Here is a 25,244-nt window from a genome sequence, read left to right as displayed (position 1 = left end):
TTGTTTTCCCGAGGTGCAAAGCGAATGGAGTGGAAATGGCGTGAAGGTAAAGACATCTTTATTTTAACACTAAAAATAAAAACAGGAACCAACAAAAAGCGCTCACAATGGAGGTACAAAACCTGGGCTATGAAACAAAAGACTAGCACAAAGGCTATAAACTATAAACATGAAACAAAACACCTGCACTATGGCATGAATAACAAAAACTTACTGTGACTGAGACAAGGGAATGAGAAGCAGCTTGGATATCATGGGTGCAGGAGGTGATGTTGCCAGACTGACTACCTGGTAACTGTGGCTTAAATAATGAACATGATAAGTGCAAACAGGTGTGAGACAAGACAGGTGAACTAATTGGTCGTCATGGTGACAAAACAGGGAGTGAAAAAGGTAGTATCGCCATACAAACTCATGATCAGACATGACAGATGAAAACTAATGAGTTGGCATGGTAACAAGACAAACAGAACTAAATGTCCAAAAAACTAAACCGAACATGACCAAAACAAAACATGAAGCATAGGCGTGTCATGAGTAGGTTATAGAAAGTATTAGAAATGGCAACATCCGAGGATGAATGCCCAAAAACAAGAGAATAGAGGAAAAGAAGGGGCTTATTGACTACAGCGCCCACTAAAATGGCGGAGGCGCAAACATTTTCGGGACTTACGCAGATCCCAAATACACAACAGCAGGAACCAAACTTTAGGAAAATTTGGTTTTGTATAATATTGCAAAACAAAACCCCATATAATGTCTGCAAATTGATGGTATTTTGCGGTCCTTACACACACAATTATAATACCCGTATGTCAAATCACAGTACGTCTAACTACGGTAGCCGAAATGCTCTGTGTTCCATCATACGGTGCGGTTTCATAACTTACCAAAGTCGTACTAAAACATTTTGACAGATTTCTGAGCGCTGTGTGTAATGTTTTATATTCTTAATGAAAGCTCAACATTTTGGTGTTGCTAGGTTACTACTCATAAGCAAGCTTACATCATTTAGTGCAGTGGTGCCCAACCAATGGTCCAAGGACCGGTACCGGTCCGTGACGCATTTTGTACCGGGCCGCACAGAAACAATAATTAATGTATAAACCACCACATTTTCTCAGACTTAACTTTTGCCTGTCCCACAAAACACACCAATAAGCTAGATGTATATGACAACTCCTTTGTTACAGTACATGAGACAGTGCACATTAAGGGATACATAACATTTTAATGTGCCAGATGGTAGCCAAAGGCTAACTTTTTTCTGTTTTTATCTGCCACACGTAGAAAGCCGGTCTGTGAAAATAATGCATACAATAAACAGATCCCTAGTGGAAAAAACATTGGGGAACCTCAACTTAGTGAACTGGAATCTACTGGTCAATTGTATCATTACACATTCTAACACATAAACATGCTTTGAGGTTGGTAAGCACGACCACCATTATTACTTACATTAGGTTATAAGGCACACTTCGATTTTTGAGAAAATTATAGTATTTTAAGTGTTCCTTATAGTCCAAATAATACACAACTGTATGTACTTTGGTTCAATACAAAGTATATTTGTGATACACCAAATCAGTCCCACATAGAATTTGCGATATTGGTATTGTTGCAATTCAGGCATACTCAACCAATCATTCTGAATTAAGCGAGGCCTCGCAACTTAGTCCAATTCCTGCAATTTCCCTGCACATTTTAGTAAATCATTTTTGTCAATCAAATATACCAAATTGTGCGAGGAAATTGCAGGAATTGGACATAGTTTTGAGGCAAAATTTGCAAGTCAGAGATATACTGCACGGGTGGCAGTTGTGTTCCTTTCTTTTCAGTCTCATTGCTTGTTGACCTCTGGCTAATTGTTCATATAGTATAGTTATTCCATGGTTGAATGCAATCTTCCATGATGTTTGGTTTTCAGCAACTTCCTTCCATGTAGCGGGGTTGATTTTGCATTTTGCTATGAGGCTTTTGCAGTTGTCCTTGTACCTCAATCTTTGTTGTCTTCTTCTCCTTTTGCCATGGACCATTTTTCCAAAGAGGATCTGCTGTCATCCATTTTATTCCAATTTCACATGTCCCAAACACATGAGTCTCTTTTTGCGTAAGATTGAGAACATGCTTTGAATATTTGTCTTTCTTAATACTTCTGCATTTGTTATTTTGTCCTTCTAGCTCAGGGGTCGGCAACCCACGGCTCCGGAGCCGCATGCGGCTCTTTGATCACTCTGATGTGGCTCTGCTGCTAAATTGCCGACCCCAACGATTATTATGGGAAGTTTCCGGATTTTATTGCATCTCTCAGAAATCACCCGAGATAACATTATCAAATTTTCACCTGGACTTCAATACAGGGGGTGTGCAATGATGGCAATGCCTTTAACCTCCTTTACAACATGTTGTCGCACCCGCTTTTACATTCAGCCCCTGTTAACACACGACAGTGACTGCAACGCATACTTAGTCAACAGCCATACAGGTTACACTGAGGGTTGTAATATAAACAACTTTAAGACTCTTACTAATATGCACCACACTGTGAACCCACACCAAACAAGAATGCCAAACATTTTGGGAGAACATCGGCACTGTAACACAAGAGAACAAATACCCAGAATCCCATGCATCCCTACTCTTCCGGGCTACATTATACACCCCGCTAGCACCAACCCTCCCCCCACCCCCCCCCAAGCAGGCCCACCTCAACTGACGCACGGAGAAGGGGGATTTGGTGCTAGTGGGGTGTATAATGTAGCCCGGAAGAGTAGGGATGCATGGGATTCTGGGTATTTGTTATTTTGTGTTTATGTTGTGTTACAGTGCCGATGTTCTCCCAAAATGTGTTTGTCATTTTTGTTTGGTGTGGGTTCACAGGTGGCGCATATTAGTAAGAGTGCTAAAGTTGTTTATATCACAACCCTCAGTGTAACCCGTATGGCTGTTGAACAATTATGCCTTGCAATCGTCGGCGTGTGTCCGCAGAAACCTCATACGACACATGACTGAGCTGACAAGCTGATTGAACGTGTTGTAGGGGACACCAAAGGCAGCACCTTCATAGGATGCCCCTATTATAGTTAATCGAGGAAAATTCTGCAAACATTCGCGAGAATAGTTAATCCGACATTCGGTAGTCTCTCGGAATATTTGGGAGGGTTGGCAAGTGTGATGCTGTCAAGCGCCCTTCATATAAAACTTGCGGGCCCCGCTATCATCACATTTTTGTATTGAGGTGTGTCTGAAACCTCTGGTTTATACATAGCACAAAGTATGCAGTGTTATTTCATTTTACATTTCTAAAGAATTTTGTGGCTCCCATTGTTTTCTTTATTTTGTGAAACGGGTCAAAATGGCTCTTTGAGTGGTAAAAGCTGCCGACCCCTGTTCTAGCTTACGTGCGGTATCTTGCAAATATATCTTTGTTGAAACACATCTACTGTAGCTTATTTTCTTGCCTAGGATATAGTGGTTATGCCTCTACACCATAAAGGAGGGTGTTTAGTATACATGCTTTGTTTTGATTGTGAGAAATTTGTTGTTCCAAGCTCTTTTCGTCAATTTACCAAAGGATGTTGCTGCTTTACCTATCCTGGCCCCTATTTCATCGTCCATAACTGAGGCATTGACAGTTGAACCCAGGTGGCAGAATTTTTGTAACGTTTACAAGTGGTTAATCATTCAGCTAAATGTTGCATTTTGTTGTTCCATCTAATGCCAGGGTGACAGTTTTCTGTGTGCTGATGGTCAGAGAGAATGTTTGACACGCATGAGGCAGACAGTCCAACATGTCTTGTAGTGTCTTCTTGTGCAAAACCACGTCTGCGTCGTCCGCAAAAACAAGATCCCTTATAACAGTTGTAGTGGTTTTGGTCTTAGTTCTCAGGTGTGCAAGGTTGAATAATTATGCATCTGTTCTCCAGTGAAGAAAGACATCGTCGGGCAACTCCTTGAAAGCGTTCTGTAGAAGCACCGCAAAGTAGATGCTGAAGAGTGTTGGTGGCAGGACACAACTTTGCTTAACTCAAAACATACGGTAAATCTGTCAGAAAGTAGCAATGTTTTCATCTCATTATGGACAGTTTAAGTAGAGTAGGTAAACATCTGACTTTTTGAAGCACCCTGTACAGGCCTGACCTACCAACTGTGTAAAATGTTTTCGCCCCATCGACGTTCGAAGCACTTTTCTTGCAACTGTCAGAGAGAGAATATCATCTCAATAATTGAGCGTTCTGACCTGAACCGGCATTGACTTCTTGGGAAGACTCGATCTGCCAGCTTCTGGAGGCGCTTCAAGATGATCCGTGCAAATGTCTTGCTCAGCAAATATATGCCTCTATAACTGTTACAGTCTCTCTTGTCACTTTTGTTCTTGTAGAATGTTATGATGTTGGTGTCTCTCATGTGGGGAGGTATTTCACCCTAACTCTAGCATACAGTTGACGACTTGTAAAGATGGGGAAGCAGAATGTCTTTGTTCTCTTTCAGGACCTCTGCAGGTCACTGCCCTGCTGTTGTCCACAGCACATTATTGTGAAAACTGGTTTGAATAATGTTCAACCCATCTGTTTATTTGCTGATTCTTGTCTGTGATCAACTGTCCTGTCAGGTGAGTGGTGTAACTTTATGGGTGTAACTTTATAACTTGTGGGCCAAGGGGAGTCTTGATCTTCTCAAACATTATCTTTAAGTTTTCAGTGTCCGATGCCTGTTTTATCTCTGTACAGAGATTCGCCCAGTAGTAGTGGGCACATCTTCTTATCTTCTGTTGTAGTTTGGACTTAGCTGCTTTTGAGCAACTGAGTGTACTGACTGTTGGATAATTCTTGTGGACCATGAGGGCTGAACGTTTCCTCCAGTAACGGCATCAGTGTTGATGCATTGATTTCGATCCAGTCCTCTCGTGATTCTCTCGTGGTCTTGTAAGCTTAAGAAGCTGACTTCTTAGATGGCTGCTCTTAAACCAGAGCACATCCCGTCAGTTGTGGTGTCATCCATGTCTTCTAACAGTACCTTAAAATTGCTTCTGAAACAAAACATTTGCCTCTTGGTTGCTCTTTTCTGTGTTAATCATTAGCTCCCTCTTTGTCTTTGTTTTTTGTACGTTTTTAAAGCATGCATTTTGCCTTGGCGACAATAAGCGAGTTATCTGTGTTGCAGTCTGCACTGTGATATGACGTTGTAGATTTCACAGTGTTAATGTAAGCTCTTCTAACAATGACAAATTACAGCAAAGCAATCTTGGTTGATGCCATGAAGCCTTGTAGTGGTCCTTGCCATTGTAGAAGGTGTTTATAATACAAAGGTTGTTTGCTGTGCTGTATTCCACTAGTCTTTGGCCGTACTCATTGATCTTTCCCACTCTGAACTGACCAAGGCAAGTTGGCTTTGCCTGGGAGTCTGCACTTACCCTAGCATTAAAGTCACTGAGAATGAAAGATTGATCTTTAGCAGGTATGTTTTGGGGGTCTCTAAAGGTTTTCATAGAAATTGTCTTTTTCCTCACTTCCTGTCATTTGTGTTGGAGCCTAGATACTTGATGTGGCAGGTTCCTGTTGTGGTAGCTACAACATGAATGCTCAGAAATACCTGGCTTGAGGTGTGCTGGGGCAGCACAGTGCAACAGGGGTTAGTGCAAGTGCCTCACAATACAAAGGTCCTGGATTCGATTCTTGGACTTGGGGTCTTTCTGTGTGGAGTTTGCATGTTCTACCCCTGACTGCATGGGTTCCCTCCGGGTTCTCCGGCTTCCTACCACCTCCAAAGACATGCACCTGGGGATAGGTGGATTGGCAACCCTAAATTGGCCCTAGTGTGTGAATGTGAGTGTGAATGTTGTTTGTCTGTGTTGGCCCTGCCATGATGTGGCGACTTTCCAGGGTGTACCCCGCCTTCCGCCTTAATGCAGCTGAGATAGCACCCCTCGCGACCCCAAAAACGACAAGCGGTAGTAAATGGATGGACGGATGTATAATAATGTGGCCAGAAATGGTACTGCAAACACGGTCAAAATTTTGGAGTCCCCTACCCATTCTCCATGACTGAGGTTGCCAATAAACACAGCCGAGTCTGAATCCCACTCCAAGGAACTTTAAATGGTAATCGACGAGTCTTAAGCTGTAGGTTTCTCTTGTGTATGCTTCTTGCAAAATGGTTTACAAAGTAATTATGCCACATGTAACTGATGTTGATTAGCCAAACATATTTGTAAAGTTACGCAGCAATATTTTTTTCTAGAGTCCGGACAGATTGTTGGCATTACCCTGCTAAAATGTCCAGTATGACCACACAGACCCCCATCGAAATAATTATGTTTAATAATATATTATATATCGCATAAGCCTACTTTGATGGCAAGTCAAGACCAGTAGTCAAATTACCGCCATATTTCATTCAGCATAACTCCATGTTGCATCCAACCTGACACACTGCATTCTCCTCCATGTACGCACATCACCATCTTTCAGTGCAGAGTAAAATTACATGAGTCAACCCAAATTGCACACACACCACGTTACGTATAAAAGATATGGACTGCTACCATGTCAATACACAAAGTAGAAAATCAGTTAATGCATAATGGTGTGCCAAGCACACCATTATGATGTTTGATGCACTTTCAGTACCAGAAACCGCAATTAGCTGTGCTAATGTTGGAACCCATTTCCTCAGCGTATCAGCATATTGAGACTGAAATAGTTCCTGACAATACCAATATCCACATAGGTTTTATTTGTCAAAAATATATTTTGCCCTGTCAGTTGGATGACACATCGACATACAGGCTAACGGGCATACATTTCCCCCGTTAGTCTATATGTCGATGTGTCATTGACTGGGCTAGCATGCTAAGCATTACAATAGTGTGATGGTGCTTCGTTCTAGCTTCGTTAGACTGTATTGGACAAACAATATATTTAAATATATTACACATATAGTATACATATGAAATGTCAATTTCCATTTATTACAAGAACTAAGAAATCTTCTCCAATACAAATCATTGTTTTTTTCCTGGCTTTGTCATGAATAAGTTGAGAATCGTAACAACGCCTTTTAGATTCACTAAGACCTGACATGTTTAGTAACTTTGTCAGTGGCAGTAGCTCGGCGAAGGTAGCGGTGCGTAACCGGAAACCTAAATGTGATACACTCTCGGAGTTTCTAAATGGTGAAATGGTGGAGAGCGGGGCATCGAAATTAAAACTATAACAGGATTTTGGCGCTGTAAATCTTATTTTGAAATGGTTATATCCCGGCTGAGCTACTGTAATCAGTTATAGAGTTATTCGAAAAGACCATGATTTATTCATGCTTATTGACATATCAGGGTCATTTAATGATGACTTGACATGACATTATTACATATGGCACCTTTAATGGAATTCATATCTATAGGCCTACATGATAATATCAATGTTAACGTACAAACCCCGTTTCCATATGAGTTGGGAAATTGTGATAGATGTAAATATAAACGGAATACAATTTTTTGCAAATCCTTTTCAACCCATATTCAGTTGAATGCACTACAAAGACAAGATATTTGATGTTCAAACTCATAAGCTTTATTTTTTATTTTTTTGCAAATAATAATTAACTTTGAATTTCTTGGCTGCAACACGTGCCAAAGTAGTTGGGAAAGGGCATGTTCACCACTGTGTTACATAACCTTTTCTTTTAAAAACACTCAATAAACGTTTTGGGAACTGAGGAAACTAATTGTTGAAGCTTTGAAAGTGGAATTATTTCCCAGTCTTGTTTTATGTAGAGTTTCAGTCGTTCAACAGTCCGGGGTCTCCGCTGTCGTATTTTACGCTTCATAATGCGCCCCACATTTTCTATGGGAGACAGGTTTGGACTGCAGGCGGGCCAGGAAAGTACCCGCACCCAACTGTTCCCAATTAGCCTGCACACCTGTGGGATGTTCCATATATGTGTTGAGCATTCCTCAACTTTATCAGTATTCATTGCCATATTTCCCAACTTCTTTGTCATGTGTTGCTGGCATCAAATTCTAAAGTTAATGTTTATTTGCAAAAAAAAAAAATGTTGATCAGTTTGAACATCAAATATGTTGTCTTTGTAGCATATTCAACTGAATATGAGTTGAAAATGCTTTGCAAATCATTGTATTCTGTTTATATTTACATCTAAAACAATTTTCCAACTCATATGGAAACGGGGTTTGTAACTGAGAGTGTACAAATGGACCCAGTAAGGGTCCATTACTATTAATTACCTGTCGTTGAGCTGGGTACACCCTACAAGTACTGTATGTATTTATCTAGTTTACCTTTTCTTTGGCCCACTCCTATAATGTTATTCATTTTCTCTACCTATAGTAAAAACCAGTATCTATCTATATCTTGACAAAAAAACAATGACTTGTGTGTTGTTTGGAACAGTTTGTAATGGTTATGTGCAGTAAAACTTTTTATGAACTCAACTCACCTTAATGTGTGTTCCTAAATTTGAGTTCTATGTCTGAGATGAAGAGAGCAGTTATGATTTTGGTTTACAGAGTAAACAACTAAAATCTAAGGTTTTAGCCATTGTTTTCTCTAAACATATACATTTGTCTAAATATGGCCAAGGACACACATTGTGAGTTTCCTGCACATCACAAAAAGAAAAATCTAATCTACGGGAGGGATTCCTCCTGTAGTGCTCACTCCCTCGTCGTCATGTGACATGAATGCGTAACTGTTATGATTTTGCTTACTAGTTTTGATGACCCGCCTTATATTGCCTCTGATTAGCCAACCCGTAATGTTTCGCCCTAACCTTAACCAATTGTGACTCATCGTACAAACACCAACCAATCAGCATGGATTTTCTCTGCATGTATGGACGTTCTCATTCATCCAGGTCATTGTATTTTCTCCGTATTTTTTAGGGGCCTGAATTGGCAGTCCATTTTCTCTCTTTGTATCGCATAGCTTTGATGTAAGCTACCTAGTCACATGGGTGTAAAAGTAGCTAAGCTAAAGAAAAAGCTACTGGTTAAAGTAGCTAAGCTCCCACCAAGCTACTGGAAAATGTAGTTGGGCTACATAGCTTAGCTACATGTAGCTTGTTACTGCCTTTCACTGCATAAACTGACCCATTTTCATCCTAATGACCCCTTTGGATCACAAATTTTACGTTGACAAAATAAGTCAACCTGAGAGGGCACTTTTTAGTAACGATAAAACAGGGGACCAGCACTTGATGAGTTGGGCAACTAAGATGAGTTGTCGACATAAACATAACCGTCTACAACAGGCTGACAATAATACAGTAAACTATACTACAACTGACCTAGTTTTCATGGAAAAGACCAATGTAGCTCTCACAATTTATGTCGACAAAGGCAGGCCGACTATAGCGAACACTTTTTAGTATTACGAAATCAGTTAAACGGGTTGCCGACATAAACATAATTCTTTATAGAAGGTTAGCAATGTTTTTGTTGAAAATAGTATGTCGATATAAACGGATAATTTTTCATAGAAGTAATCCCTTTGGCTCTCGCATTTGAAGTCAAAAAAAGCGGTAGACTCTGTACGTCGACAAACGCGGTTGACTTAAGCAGGCACTTTTTAATAAGATCAGAGGTGACCAAAATTTGATGAGTTGGGCAGCTTAGACAGGTTGTCGACATAAACGGGACAGTCTAAAACAGATTAGGAAAAAAAAAAGTTAACGATACCACGACACATGTCGACCCCGTGAGGGACAAGCGGTAGAAAATGGATGGATGGATGTCAACATAAACTGACCTGTTTTTCATAGAAAAGACACATTTTGCTCTCTCTTTGTTTGTTGAAAAAAGCTGACTAACTTAAACAGGCTTTTTTCAGGATTAGTAACACAGTTAGATGGGTGGTCAGCATAAACGAGACCATCTAAAACAGGCTAGCATTATTAAAGCTACCAATACCACAACACGTAGACTTAAACAAGGATAAGTTTCACAGAAAGGACACCTTTGGCTCTATCTTTTTAAGTTGACAAAAGTGAACGATTTAAGCAGTCTTGTTTTGGAATTAAGACCACAGACGGGTTGTTAACATAAACGGCACAGTCTTAAACAAGTTAAGAAAAAAGAGAAAAGAATAAAACTCGTTGGAGTCAAGCCACATAGCCATAAGCGGGGTTTAGCGTAACAAACCCTAACACATGCCAGCTACTCTCTGCAGTTAAGTAAAGCAATACGGTACACAGTAAGTTTTGCGTGCCGAAAGGTTCATGTTTGACTGAATTGTTGTTATTAAAGACAGCATTAGTCTATTGAAGAGTATTGTAGACATCAATTGTTTCAGGTTTACAGCACGCATTGTTGAGAGAAATGGAGGTCCACTAACACGTCATTTCTTCCAGGTATCTCCCCAAATCCCATGAGACTCACCTGCATCTCCACAGAGCCGTGAGCGCCAGGCAGGAGAAGAGCAGAGGCGCACTGTTGGTGCTCCACATGGTTGCTTGGGCACCGACACGACCAGGACCACCACTGCAACCACAAGGAGACCTTCTTCATTGATCGCATGCGCCGCATCAAGATACAATGCAGGACACAACCGACAGAGAGGAAGGAGCAGAGGAAGAGGGGGGGGTGTAAGAGAGGAGGAGATGCTGGCAATTAGTAGTGTTAGTCGATACTTGGAATTATGCAGTCGATCTGATACCAAGTGCACACAGGACCAGTATTGCAAATATTGACACTGATACCAATACTTTTTATTTGAAATATTTCAGATCACTAACTCAAAGTAAGGCCTTCAAATTAAAAGTCTACCGGTAATAAAAAAAAGATGATTACACCACAGGAGTCGTGTCTTTTCTGCACTAGCAGTTAGGGTGACTCTGACAATATCATTTTTTACTTACAAGTCACACTGTATGTTGTTATTATACTCTTTATGTACATGAAGGTAGCAAATGCCACCCTGCAAATTTTAGCTCATTAGCTGCCACTGCTCCACTAACTCTCCGTCAATGGGGGCAGACTCACATGGTAGGGCAGTCTTCCACATGCTTGAGAGTTCCTGGTACTTGTCACTGATGTTGTGTCTTTGAGCAAGACACTTGACTCACTTTGCTCCCATTGCCACCCCCCCTGGTGTATGAATATCTAAACCAGTGGTCTCAGACACACGGCCCGCGGGCCAATTGCGGCCCGCGAGACTTTATTTTGAAGCCCCCACCTTAATATGAAAGTTTAATGTTAGTGCAGCAAGCGAGTTTTGTATGAATGGCGCTAAAGGAATCTACCAATCACGGTGTGGTATGTGGCTCTCGAGGGCTGAACATTGACATCACTTGTGTGATGCAAGCAGAGAAACCCCCTCTCCCGTTTGCTCCAGAAAGAGACGATTTTTGTTATTTGGGTCCAAAATGGCTCTTTCAACGTTCTGGGTTGCCTACCCCTGCATTAGTGGAAAAGCGGCAAATGAGTGAAAGCGACAGACGTTGCCGTGGAGATGAGGGTTTTCTAACGTGCCTGGCTGCAATCGCACCGCGACACCTGTCCGTCAGTAATAACAGTCCCCGATAACCTGGACCGATTCAAACCGTTATTTTTTTTTTATTATTATTGTTTAATTAGCATTTCCTCACATTTTTTTTAATACTCATTTTGTTCATTTATATTTTGATTTTATTATGTGTTATAAATAAAAATAAAGACATTTAAAAAGATTTTTTTTAAGAAATATTTAAAAAATAGACTCTGCATCAAGTGGCGCCTAGGTAAATTGAGTTTGAGACCCTTGATCCGTACAAAGGTTTAAACTAGGGAAGTTAACGCAATATTAAAACGTTAAGATAAGTTAAAGTTAAAGTACCAGTGATTGTCACACACACACTAGGTGTGGTGAAACTGCATTTGACCCATCCCCTTGTTCACCCTCTGGGAGGTGAGGTGAGCAGTGAGCAGCAGCAGTGGCCGCGCTCGAGAATCCTTTTGGTGATTTAACCCCCAATTCCAACCCTTGATGCTGAGTGCCAAGCAGGGATAATGGGTCCCATTTTTATAGTTTTTGGTATGACTCGGCAGGGGTTTGAACTCACAACCTACATATCTCAGGACGGACACTCTAACCCCTAGGTTACTGGGTTTCTATAAGTACCTTTAGACGGCGATCATTGTTTTAACGTGCGATTGACGTGTATGTGTCTTGACACCTTTTTGTCCCTCATCCTATTCCGTAGCGTGGGGAAATGTAATGGCATCCTGTTACTGTTGCGCCACAAGCTCAAAAATAGCGGACATAAATGGACAAAGAAAGCCATAGCAATTAATTCGTTGACAAGGCAAGACTATTTTATCTTAAATCAACATGAGACGACATCATTGGATGGTCCCTTTGCCGGTTGTAAGAAGGAGGGAGCTTCACATCCATCTTTACATTACAGTTAAGTGTATCAAGACCATAAAATGTAGGTTGTTACTCGTACTGTTTTATTAAGATGGAATAAAAGCTAAGCAGAAAAAGAAGACGGTAGAGAGAAAGTCTAAAGTAATTTTTATCTGAGCTTTTCACCAAAACATGTCAAGACACCTTTTCATACCAATCACACACTTCTGGCTTCACAATAATAGCGCTACGCTTCACATCCTTGTAACTACGTAACAAAATGAAAAATGGTCTTAAGTTAAGATTATGCTTTGTCAAATATGTTTTGTAATGTAACGTGGGATATTTTTACTTAAAGTTTTCTGGCAGATTGGAAAAATATTATTTTATAACCTGGTCTGATTGATATTCAGCAATTACAGAATGTTTAGCAGGCTGAATATTACATTTTATTAATAAATAGAGAAGGTTAAGACATTGTCTTACAGAGATATGTATACCATTAACTTGTACAACATGTAATGTACAACATAGAAGCATTTATTCAGGTAGAAATATCACATTTTATATTACTTAACATATTTGACGATCAAAACATAATCATAACAATCCACATTTCATGTTAATACGTGAAACTGGTGTGTAAACATGGTGTAGCTCCTCCCCTCTGAAGTCAAGTGCTTCTACAGCTGGAATACAAGTTTTGCATTCCTACAAAATACAAAATCTGTCCAGACACCAAGGCACTGCAGGTAATTCTTAATATGTCTTTAAAAGCTTGCTTATGTACTTTTGATGTTGAGCTGTTTAAAAAAGCCCAATGTTTATTTAATTAAAGCAAACTAATTGTCCATCATAAAACCTTGAAAATGATCTGTCTAGTGTACACTTATTAATGATGAAAAATTACATTTATCTGCGATTAATTGCAACCAATTTTGAGTTACATGTAAACAAACTGTGATGAACCACAATTACATTTTTTAACCGTTTGACAGCCCGAGTTTAAACATAATAATCCATCCATCCATCCATCTTTTTCCGCTTATCAGAGGTCGGGTCGCGGGGGCAGCAGCCTAAGCAGGGAAGCCCAGACCTCTCTCTCCCCAGCCACTTCGTCTAGCTCTTCCCGGGGGATCCCGAGGCGTTCCCAGGCCAGCCAGGAGACATAGTCTTCCCAACGTGTCCTGGGTCTTCCCCGTGCCCTCCTACCGGTTGGACGTGCCCTAAACACATCCCTAGGGAGGCGTTTGGGTGGCATCCTGACAAGATGCCCAAGCCACCTCATCTGGCTCCTCTCGATGTGAAGGAGCAGCGGCTTTACTTTGAGTTCCTCTCGGATGGCAGAGCTTCTCACCCTATCTCTAAGGGAGAGCCCCGGCACCCGCGTAGGAAACTCATTTCGGCCGCTTGTACCCGTGATATTATCCTTTCGATCATGACCCAAAGCTCATGACCATAGGTGAGGATGGGAACGTAGATCGACCGGTAAATTGAGAGCTTTGCCTTCCGGCTCAGCTCCTTCTTCACCACAACGGATCGGTACAACGTCCGCATTACTGAAGACGCCGCACCGATCCGCCTGTCGATCTCACGATCTACTCTTCCCCCACTCGTGAACAAGACTCCTAGGTACTTGAACTCCTCCACTTAGGGCAGGGTCTTCTCCCCAACCCGGAGATGGCACTCCACCCTTTTCCGGGCGAAACATAATAATATTAATTAATAAATTGTGCTCACTGCAGTTTTGATTCCAGCATGTGCAGGATGACCGCTGTTAAACTTATACTGTGCTTTTATTGTGAAATGACTTTCTGTGCAACTGTCGTAAATGATTCTTAACGAACACTTTACGATATTGCTTTAGCTTTTGAAACAGACAAACTACTGATGTGAAAATAAATTACTTCTAAAGAACATGACAAGGATTTTTTTTTACTTAATTATGTTCCGTAACTTTCCAGGGAATTTCCCTTCTTTTCAAAAGCAAATGTTGACAAAAATGATTTAACATTTGTCATAGCACAAGCTATGTACTTCCAGTTTTTGTTTTTTTTCCAAACAAAACAGGTCTCATTAATTAGCTAATACAAATCGGATACTATTATTGTGAAGTGACTTTTGATGTAACAATTATTGACAGAAACTTTACGATGCTGCATTGAGTTACTTGTAAGTGTTGTTTAAAAATAAACGCTGTCCAAAGAACAAACCGATGGTGTGTTTCCCTTTTATTTATTTACAGGAACTGTCTCTTACTTTTAAATGCAAATATAGACATTATTATCATCTTCTATCATTGCACAAATGTATTTTCGATTTCGCTGCAGGAAATTTCCCCCGTATTCAAATAGTTTTTGGCATATAACATTTATCCTTGCACAATACACTATTTTGTTTTCTTTAAATGTCAAATTCTACACTGTTACTTTTATTGTGTAATGACTTCCAGGGCAACTTTTGTTATTCGTTGTTGACAGGACACCTTACTCAAACCATGTACTAATATGATCCAACTTAAGAGGTTGTTCAAACGACCTGCGATGAGATGGCGACTTGTCCAGGGTGTACACCGCCCACCGCCCGATTGTAGCTGAGATAGGCACCAGCGCCCCCGCGACCCAAAAGGGAATAAGCGGTAGAAAATGGATGGATGTTCAAACGACAGTATTTACAAAGCACAATGGAGAATAATTTTGATAAACATTGTGGAAATAACATTATTTGTGTGTCAATGTGAATCATGACTGACTCACTGGAACTGTTGTATTTAGAATTCATTGATGTAGGCACCGGCGACCCTCCATGGCCCCAAAAAAAGGGACTAGCGGTAGAAAATGGATGGATGGATGAAGTAAATTGTGTTACAAGATGAGAAGAGGAACACATGTGTCAGTAATTGCTATGAAAAGGAAAAGGGGTATAAACTTTGCTTCTTCCTACTCCTTTTCGAACATGCTGTACAGAGAAATGAGAATGGGGATTATATGATGCAGATACATGTTCGAAATAAACTCAAATCATAAGTGCAGTCATAACCGTATATGTCAGTGGTTCTCAACCTTTTTTCAGTGATGTACCCCTGTGAACATGTTTTTAATTCAAGTACCCCCTAATCAGAGCAAAGCATTTTTGGTTGAAAAAAAGAGACAAAGAAGTAAAATACAGCACTATGTCATCAGTTTCTGATTTATTAAATTGTATAACAGTGCAAAATATTGCTAATTTCTAGTGGTCTCTCTTGAACTATTTGGAAAAAAAGTTATAAAAATAACTAAAAACTGGTTGAAAAATAAACAAGTGATTCAATTATAAATACATATTTTTACACATAAAAGTAATCATAAACTTAAAGTGCCCTCTTTGGGGATTGTAATAGAGATCCATCTGGATTCATCAACTTAATTCTAAACATTTCTCCACAAAAAAAGAAATATTTAACATTAATATTTATGGAACATGTCCACAAAAGAAACTAGCTGTCAACACTGAATATTGCATTGTTGTATTTTTGTCCAGGGTGTACACCACCTTCCACCCGATTGTAGCTGAGATAGGCACCAGCGCCCCCGGCGACCCCAAAGGGAATAAGCAGTAGAAAATAGATGGATGGGTGTATTTTTTTCACAGTTTATGAACTTACATTCATATTTTGTTGAAGTGTTATTCAATTAATATATTTACAAAGGGTGTATTGCATTGTTGTATTTTTGTCCAGGGTGTACCCTGCCTTCCGCCCGATTGTAGCTGAGATAGGCACCAGCGCCTCCCGCGACCCCAAAGGAAATAAGCGGTAGGAAATGGATGGATGGATGGATTGATTTTTTTTTTTACAGTTTATGAACTTACATTCATATTTTGTTGAAGTATTATTCAATGAATATATTTATAAAGGATTTTTGAATTGTTGCTATTTTTAGAATATTTTTAAAAAATTTCACGTACCCCTTGGCATACCTTCAAGTACCCCCAGGGGTACGTGTACCCCCATTTGAGAACCACTCTATAGTATATGTAATAAACGCTGCCTGAAGAATTAAACAGGATGGTGTGTTTGCCCTATTTATGTTTACTTACAGTACTTCCCAGCAATTGTTCCTTAATTCCAAATACACATATTGACATGTGTCATTATATCAATGAAAAAACAATATACTGTCATCCCCCTCAAAACATGTGAAATTCATCATGCTCGTATCGATCCTTTAATAAAGCCGCCGTTGATATCGACGCTATCGATATTTGGTTCGATGCGCCCACCCTGGGTAATTAGTATTCTGTGACACGTCCCACGCACACGCACACACACACACACACACCGCTGCTGCCAAAAATACTAAATCACGTCAACGCCACTTTTCATGAAACGGAAAAACATAGAAGATGCTATTTAGACAAATTCCGCTAAGAATGGCCGCTTTTGTCCACGCCGTGTCACGATGGATGTGTGTGTCACGACGCGCGCTCGCACGCACGCACGCATGCACGCTCGCCCACCTCCACGCAGGCACTCACCTCAAGTGCACCAGTAAGTGATGTGTCCAGCCGCGGGCGTCGAAGATGCAAAGGAGAAGAAGTGAGCATGAACGCGCAGCTGAGTCCTGATGTGCTGACAGGAGGACGAGAGGCGCGTCATAGTCCACTCACATGGAATGCCATCGCTGCCATTAAATCACACTAATGTGTTGCTTCGGAACGGAAGAATACAAATATATATGTATAAATAAAGATAAAAAAATATAAATATATATATATATACATATATTTCAAAAGGTGTTGAGCATCGTCCTCACAGCTGCCGATGGGAGTCGTGATAAGCAAGAAGGAGCACATTGAGTCCTCTCATCTCCGCACTAAACTACACGCTCCTGTGCGAGGAGGAGGAGGACACACACTGGGTCCTAAAGGTAGTTCCTGCCCCCATCCTGGGAGGGACTGCACTTTGTTCGGGATCAATATCGATTATGCTCATGATCAGGCGTGTATTTGCTTAGGTTAGTGGTTCTCAACCTTTTTTCAGTGATTCAGTGATTAATTCAAGTACCCCCTAATCAGAGCAAAGCATTTTTGGTTGGAAAAAAAAGAGACAAAGAAGTAAAATACAGCACTATGTCATCAGTTTCTGATTTATTAAATTGTATAACAATGCAAACATATTGCTCATTTGTAGTGGTATTTCTTGAACTATTTGGAAAAAGAGATATAAAAATAACTAAACACTTGTTGAAACATAAACAAGTGATTCAATTATAAATAAAGATTTCTACACATAGAAGTAATCATCAACTTTAAGTGCCTTCTTTGGGGATTGTAATAGAGATCCATCTGGATTCATCAACTTCATTCTAAACATTTCTTCACAAAAAAGAAATCTTTAAAATCAATATTTATGGAACATGTCCACAAAAAATCTACCTGTCAACACTGAATATTGCAGTGTTGCATTTCTTTTCACAGTTTATGAACGTATATTCATATTTTGTTGAAGTATTATTCAACAAATATATTCATAAAGGATTTTTGAATTAATGCTATTTTTAGAATATTAAAAAAAAAATCTCACGTACCCTTTGGCATACCTTCAAGTACCCCCAGGGGTACGTGAACCCCCATTTGGGAACCACGGGGTGTAGAGATGCGTCTAGTGCAGCATGCTCGACAGACGTTGCATGTAGTGATGCATGGGACGCGTAGCTCCTGCCACTTACGACCCAGCTGGGTAAAGGAAGCCGAGTGCGTAAACCTTCAGAGGTCAGTACATAGCCTCTCCTTCACCAAGACCCCTCACCTTTCCTCCTCGTGGCAGCACACGGTAACTGGAGTCTTGCGACTTTAGGCTAAAAGGTAGGGGATTAACCCGCTGCCTTGCGGGTAAGTCCAGGAAGACAAAAGGCTAGGGGAGCACGCACTGAGAGAAAAGCACTGTGATGGAGGCACACGTAGGTGGGCCACGACAGACTGAGGGTTCCGGCGGCCTCCTGCAGCTATAAAGAGGAGCTGGTTGTCCTGGGTTTCCCCCCTGCCACTAGGCTCCATCTCTTTGTGGCGAAGATAGTGCGGCTGGGAACTGTGCACTATAAAGACGGAAGTACTCTGCCAGTGGAACTCCCTTCCGCCAACTCGACCACCATCACCTGTCTTTAACATCGATGACAAGTCCCTAGCAATAGTCCATGACTTCAAATATCTTGGGAGCATCCTCTCCGAAAACTGCAGCATGGACAATGATGTTCAAAATCGAATAGGGTCTGCCTCAGCCTCCTTTGGTACACTCCGTAAGAGGGTGTATGTGAACGAAGACCTCAGCATACGTACCAAGGTGGCAGTCTAGCAAGCCATCTGTGTCTCCACACTATCATATGGCTGTGAAGCTTGGACCCTGTATCGCCGCCACATCCAACAGCTGGAGAACTTCCACATCAAGTGTCTCCAGCGGATCCATGGGCTGCCATGGCATAATCGTGTGCCACACACGGAAGTCCTGAGCAAAACTGGTACCAAGAGCATGGAGGCCACTTTTCTCAAGTACCAATTGCAATGGACCGGCCACACCATCAGAACGCCTGTTGATAGACTTCTGCGACAACTGCGGTATGGTTAACTTCATCATGGCCAGAGATCTGCAGGAGGCCAAAAGCGGAGATATAAGGACCAACTGAAAATAACTCTTAAGAGGTGTGGAATACAACACACACAACTGGAAAGCTCTGCCTCAGTTCGCCATCTCTAGAGGCAACTTTGTCATGCAGGTCTTCAACATTTTGAAGAGGAGAGAAGAGCAGCAAGGGAAGGGAAACGCCAGAGGAGGAAGATGGGCCCTGCAGCCAAGACCACAACAAACACTATCTTCATATGCCCCCATTGCAATAGACCATGTGGCTCTCGTATTGGACTTTTCAGTCACCTCAAAACCCACCAATTGAAGAAGTGGAAGTCATCATCGGATACGATGGACTACCATAAGCCATAAGCAAGTAACCCCCATTTGAGAACCACTGGCTTAGGTGGTTTGAAGTTGATTTTCTAGCATGTATGCCAGTGCAACATGACGCATCACACGTCACGTTTTTCTTTACATGTCCAAGAAGGAGTAAATAAGCAATCCTTTTCCCCCTCTCCATAACATGTGTTCACTTCCGCTTTTCAATTTTTAATACCCATCCATCCATCCATCCATTTCCTACGGCAGTGGTTCTCAAATAGGGGTATGCAAACCCCTGGGGGTACTTGAAGGTATGCCAAGGGGTACGTGAATTTTTTATTTAAAAAAATTCTAAAAAATAGCAACAATTAAAAAATCCTTTATATATATATTTATTGAATAATACTCAACAAAATATACATTTAAGTTCATAAACTGTGAAAAGAAATGCAACAATGCAATATTCAGTGTTGACAGCTACATTTTTTGTGGACATGTCCCATAAATTTTGATGTTAAAGATTCCTTTTTTTGTGAAGAAATGTTTAGAATTAAGTTCATGAATCCAGATGGATCTCTATTACAATCCCCAAAGAGGGCACTTTAACTTGATGATTACTTCTATGTGTAGAAATCTTTATTTATAATTGAATCACTTGTTTATTTTTCAACAAGTTTTTAATTATTTTTATGTCTTTTTCTCCAAATAGTTCAAGAAAGACCACTACAAATGTTTTTGCACTGTTATACCATTTAATAAATCAGAAACTGATGACATAGTGCTGTATTTTACTTCTTTATCTCTTTCTTTCAACCAAAAATGCTTATCTCTGATTAGGGGGTACTTGAATTAAAAAAAATTTTCATAGGGGGTACATCACTGAAAAAAGGTTGAGAACCACTGTTCTACCAGAGCCTGTCTCAGCTGCATTCGGGCGGAAGGCGGTGTACACCCTGGACAAGTCGCCATCTCATCACAGGGCCAACACAGACAACATCCACACTCACATTCACACACTAGGGCCAATTTTTAGTGTTGCCAATCAACCTATCCCGAGGTGCATGTCTTTGGAAGTGGGAGGAAGCCGGAGTACCCGGAGGGAACCCATGCAGTCACGGGGAGAACATGCAAACTCCACACAGAAAGATCCCGAGCCCGGGATTGAACCCAGGACTACTTAGGACCTTCGTATTGTGAGGCAGATGCAATATCCCCTCTTCCACCGTGCTGCCCAATTTTTAATATCATTCACATCAATTATTATTAAACACAACAGTTCTCTTAATAAATAAATAAGTCAGTTGTGATTCACCCAAGGGGCGCACGCACACACACACACACACGCACAAACACACACATCATCATCGGCGGTCACTTGAAGCGAGTTTGACTACCTCCTGGTAGGGGGTATCCCTTTATGGAGGATGCCTGTGCGTGACTTTGTTTAACGTGGGGAGATTGGTGCACAGACAGTCACCACACGATCCTTGACAGATGCGGGTCAGGGTCCAGTGGCATGGAGTCCAAGACGACTGGGGACCCTTTTCTACTGCAGTCTTCATCCCCCATTCCGGCCGCTTTGACGCTCCATAGGGATAGCGATCATCCTCCGCCTGTTCCATCGTTGAGGTCTTGGGTCGTTATTTCCCCATAACTGGGCCCACATGGGTGTGGGGGTGCCTTTTTCCGCCATTGCAGCCGTTGTGGAAGTTCTTACATCTACCGTCTTCCGTCTGCTCCGCCGTTGAGGCCTACACCGTATCCCTGGCTCGGGGGCAGTCAGGTACTAGGCCTTTGCCGGATGCACTTTACGTCATTCCCAGGACCCTCGCACACGCGCATACACACACACACTCTTGTATTTATAAAGTAAGTAAGTAAGTACTGTGATGAGGTGGCGACTTGTCCAGGGTGTAGTCCGCCTTCTGCCCGAATGCAGCTGGATTAGGCTCCAGCGCCCCCCGGGACAAACGGTAGAAAATGGATGGATGGAAATAAGTAAGTAAGTACATTTTATTTATAAAGCGCTTTTCACAGATAAAACCACAAAGTGCTGCACAAAACATATGTGAAGTAAAACAACAATTCAATTTAAAACAAGGGCAACATCATAAAAAGGATACAAGGTGGATTAAAAATGGTTGTTAAAAGGTGCATTAACTATTAAAGCTTTACTAAAAAGAGAATTTTTCAAATGTTTCTTAAAAGTTTCAACACAGTGAAGATCACAAAGGAACTGGTGCAAATTGTTCCAGAGTCTGGGAGCTACAGCCTCGAATGCTAGGTCTCCACGGGTTTTAAAATGAGTTTTCGGGATCTTTAGAAGACCGTTACCTTCTTGAGACCTGAGAAAAATGCCTACCTCTTTAGGACCACCCTTTCTTGATATATAAAGGTTTTGTTTTTTTACAACAATAAGATATACATACTATGCAAATATTAAAAAGGTAAGCTTTTGGTTAATTTAATACATTTCACCATTAGGGGTGCAAATTAAAGCTATATTTTTCTGTTTGTTGTATTTAAAGTTAAAGTACCACTGATTGTCACACACACACACTAGGTGTGGCAAAATTTTTCATTGCATTTGACCCATCACCCTTGATCACCCCCTGGGAAGTGAGTGGAACAGTGGGCAGCAGCGGTGACCGCGCACGGGAATCATTTTGGTGATTTAACCCCCAGTTCCAACCCTTGATGCTGAGTGCCAAGCAGTCTTTGGAATGACACGGCCAGGGATGGAACTCACAACCTACCCATCTCAGGGCGGACACTCTAATGTGCTTAAGGCCAATGACAAACGAGTCCCGGACCACAGATGGCCACTGTGCCGCACTTTGGGCTACCCAGCTGTAGAAGCTAACTGTTAATGGCCACTATAGTCTTAGTATCGTAGTGTATTTGTTCATCCTATATCAGACGCGGGTTGTCTTACAGCAGCACCACAAGTCGTAAAATCAGCTGTTCGGGGATGAATGGGGAAGTCCTTCTTTAGCTGCCATCGTGTTTTATCATATATTGCTGCCTTTGCACCTGTCAATGTTTACTTTTATACACACAAAATCCTGACTTTGGAGCAATGTTCACGGACTATAGTATTTTGCTCTATATTAGATGCAATGTGTCAAACTGTGACTTGGATTAGGTTTCTTCGATGCAGAGAATGTTTGGAACGAGCCAGGCGTGGACGTGAGTACATGTTTAATTTATTTTATAAACAAACAAACTACAAAAAGGCAAACCAAGGACGTGCTCAATGGCGGATAATAAACTACTCAAAACAAAACTAGCACAATGACATGACTAAAGACATAAAACAAAACTTGCACTGAGGCATAAATACAAAACTTACATGGACAGGAGGCATGGATCAATGGCATGGAAGGCATAGAAGGTGCTCCAGGGCATGAAAGAGGTGCAGCATGGGTAGGTGTGTGAAGATGCCAGGACGAAGACAGAAAAAGAATGACTTAAATAGCAGCTGTGATGATTAGTGAAAACAGGTGTGAGGCTGGGGACCGGGACGTGACTAGGAGACCAGGTGAAACTAATGGGTTGGCATGGAGACGAAAACAAACCAGGAAGTGCAAAGACAGAACTAAATGTCCAAAAAACTAAACATAACCTGACCAAACATGGCAAAAAACAAAACATAATCTTACAGGCGTGACACAATGGTTCTCTGTATTGGGACCATGATTTATGTCCTAACTTGTTCACTGGTCCTCATATGGAAGGTACTTTTTCTTGTTGATGTCTCAAGAAGTGTAGAAATACCAACACACACACACACACACACACACACACACACACACACACACACACACACACACACACACACACACACCTTGTTACCTTCTTGAGACCTAAAGAAAATGCCTACAGCTTTAGAACCACCTTTTCTAGATATATGAAGATTTGTATTTACAACATTAATAATATAAACATACTATGAAAATATAAAACAAGGGAAGCTTTGTTTTTTTTTCTTGTTTGAAATTGTTTTTTAATCTTCATTATGTACATTGTTATTACAGTATGTCTCTACATACATATATATTTTTTTAAATTACTATTAATTTTGGCCAAATGGGGCACATTTCAATTTCTTACACATACTTGTTATTGCATATGTTGGCCAGAGAAGGAGCACTTTTAAAAGCGACACAAAGTCAATTTGATAATCCCTCCTTTTTGGGACCATCCTCATTTTGATAGATTTAACCACCAGGGGTGCAAATGAGACATTCTCTATTAGACTCAATGGTTTTCCGTATTGCGACCATGATTTCGGTCCAAACTTCTTCACAGGTCCTCATATGGAAGGTACTTTTCCTTGTTGATGTCTCAGGAAGCGTAGAAATACAAGAACACACACTGACGAAGACACACAGACACAGTACGTGTCCATGAACTAAATTAGTTAGATTTCTCAAATAGTTCGGCTATAAAGCCTCCTACAGCCCATGGAAATACCTTAATCGGATCGTGTTCGGTTTTTCAAAAGTCGGACTAACACACCTGGATTAGGAAATTGGCAACCAGATTTCCAGAGGGGGGTGTGCGCGGCCGGAGAGGACCCTTTGTATCATGCATACGCCCGTCTCAAGGCAGCAGAAACAACCCGGAAGCAGATGCCATTCATTAAAAACATAACACAACAATTATTATGAGGAGAATACTTTTTATTTTTCTTCACAAATTAAAAGAACGGAAAATGTTGAAGTGCATTAATGGTAGAAAAAAAGAAACAGATTTATTCAAGAATGTAGCTCAAGAAATGGAAAATGCCGGCTTAATCCGGACCCCCGAACAAAATGACATGAAAGAGAGTAAAGCAGGTATATTAAAGGCGAATAATCAAGCGTACACAAACCTCTTCACGCTGCATTTATGCACTCTAAACTGACAATACATCTGTATTACACACAAATAACAAGATAGTCCAGAACAAAAGCAACCTTCCTCTGGAACAGGAAAAACCAGGGTGCAAACCGTCTTTTCTTTTGGATTTAAAGCTCCTTTCATCAATCCACAGAGCCTTATGAATGAACTCCAAGACAATCACAAATTTTATTTCCATGATTTTTTGTCCAAAAATTCCTTCCAAAAAACTCTTTCGTCGGTCTTCCTTTGCATCGGACCTGCATCCGCCCTGATACATTCTTGGTAGTAGCGTCATGTTTGTAGCGCAATCCAAGACAATTTCAATGCCAATGTGTATTAATGTTTGTGTCTGCTTTATATTTTTTGTTAGCTTTTTTCAAATGTCTAAATCTAGAAGTGATAAAGGTGAGTCATGATTTTACCGAAAGGGACAAGCGATAAAAAATGGATGGATGGATGAATGGTTGGATGGATAGTGTGAGTTTGTCTGATTCATTGCCTTGTAATAAAAATACAAAACTCCCTTCTGCATCATAACGAGCCAAGGAAAGCCCAACTGTACAACTTTTCCTGAAAACGTTAAGTTTTGTTTGACCCATCTTTAGTGTCCACGAATTGTGGGCGTGGCAAAAGTCACAATGTCAAACAATGCCACTGGACTGCACTTACTTCACCATTTTCCGACACCATTTTCCACTTTTTCGTCAAGTCTTGTAAAATTTCTACTATTGATTTGTTCCTATTTCTCCATGACTTTGACTCCCTGCATGGCATCAATGTATTTACAACAGACAACGTTACATGTACTGTATCAGTGTTTTACTTTAAACATAAGCCAAGCCCTATAGTACTGTAGAAATGATTAAATAATTATCATAATCAAATAAATGTATTTTAAAATATTCAACTTGACATCATTCATTAGCTGTTCGTCTTTCTGATAATGAAGAATAATAGGATTTTGAAATAGTTCTTTAAACATTAAATCCCCACCTGCACTCTCTTCTCTTCCCTGACTTTATTAGTTATTCTCATGTTAAAATAATAATTTTTGTTTAAAAATTAATAACAGGCTAATATTTCACTCATTC

The 25,244-nt window shown here is 40.7% G+C and overlaps 1 protein-coding gene across 1 annotated transcript in view; it reads right to left on the bottom strand.

The window, feature by feature from the left end:
* Window positions 1-22,700, bottom strand: part of LOC133553373 (gamma-aminobutyric acid receptor subunit alpha-2-like) — a 118,261-nt gene extending 95,561 nt beyond the window's left edge. Inside the window, 2 exon segments of the mRNA XM_061901496.1 lie at window positions 10,397-10,498; window positions 22,619-22,700. Of these exon segments, the coding sequence (XP_061757480.1) occupies window positions 10,397-10,498; window positions 22,619-22,674 (158 nt within the window). The 5' untranslated portion in view covers window positions 22,675-22,700.
* Between the last annotated feature and the right edge of the window lie 2,544 nt (window positions 22,701-25,244).

The sequence above is a fragment of the Nerophis ophidion genome, linkage group LG05, assembly GCF_033978795.1.
Source record: "Nerophis ophidion isolate RoL-2023_Sa linkage group LG05, RoL_Noph_v1.0, whole genome shotgun sequence".
NCBI lineage: Eukaryota > Metazoa > Chordata > Actinopteri > Syngnathiformes > Syngnathidae > Nerophis > Nerophis ophidion.
Note: the sequence above shows the minus strand (reverse complement) of the source record. Positions and strands in the feature narration are given on the sequence as shown.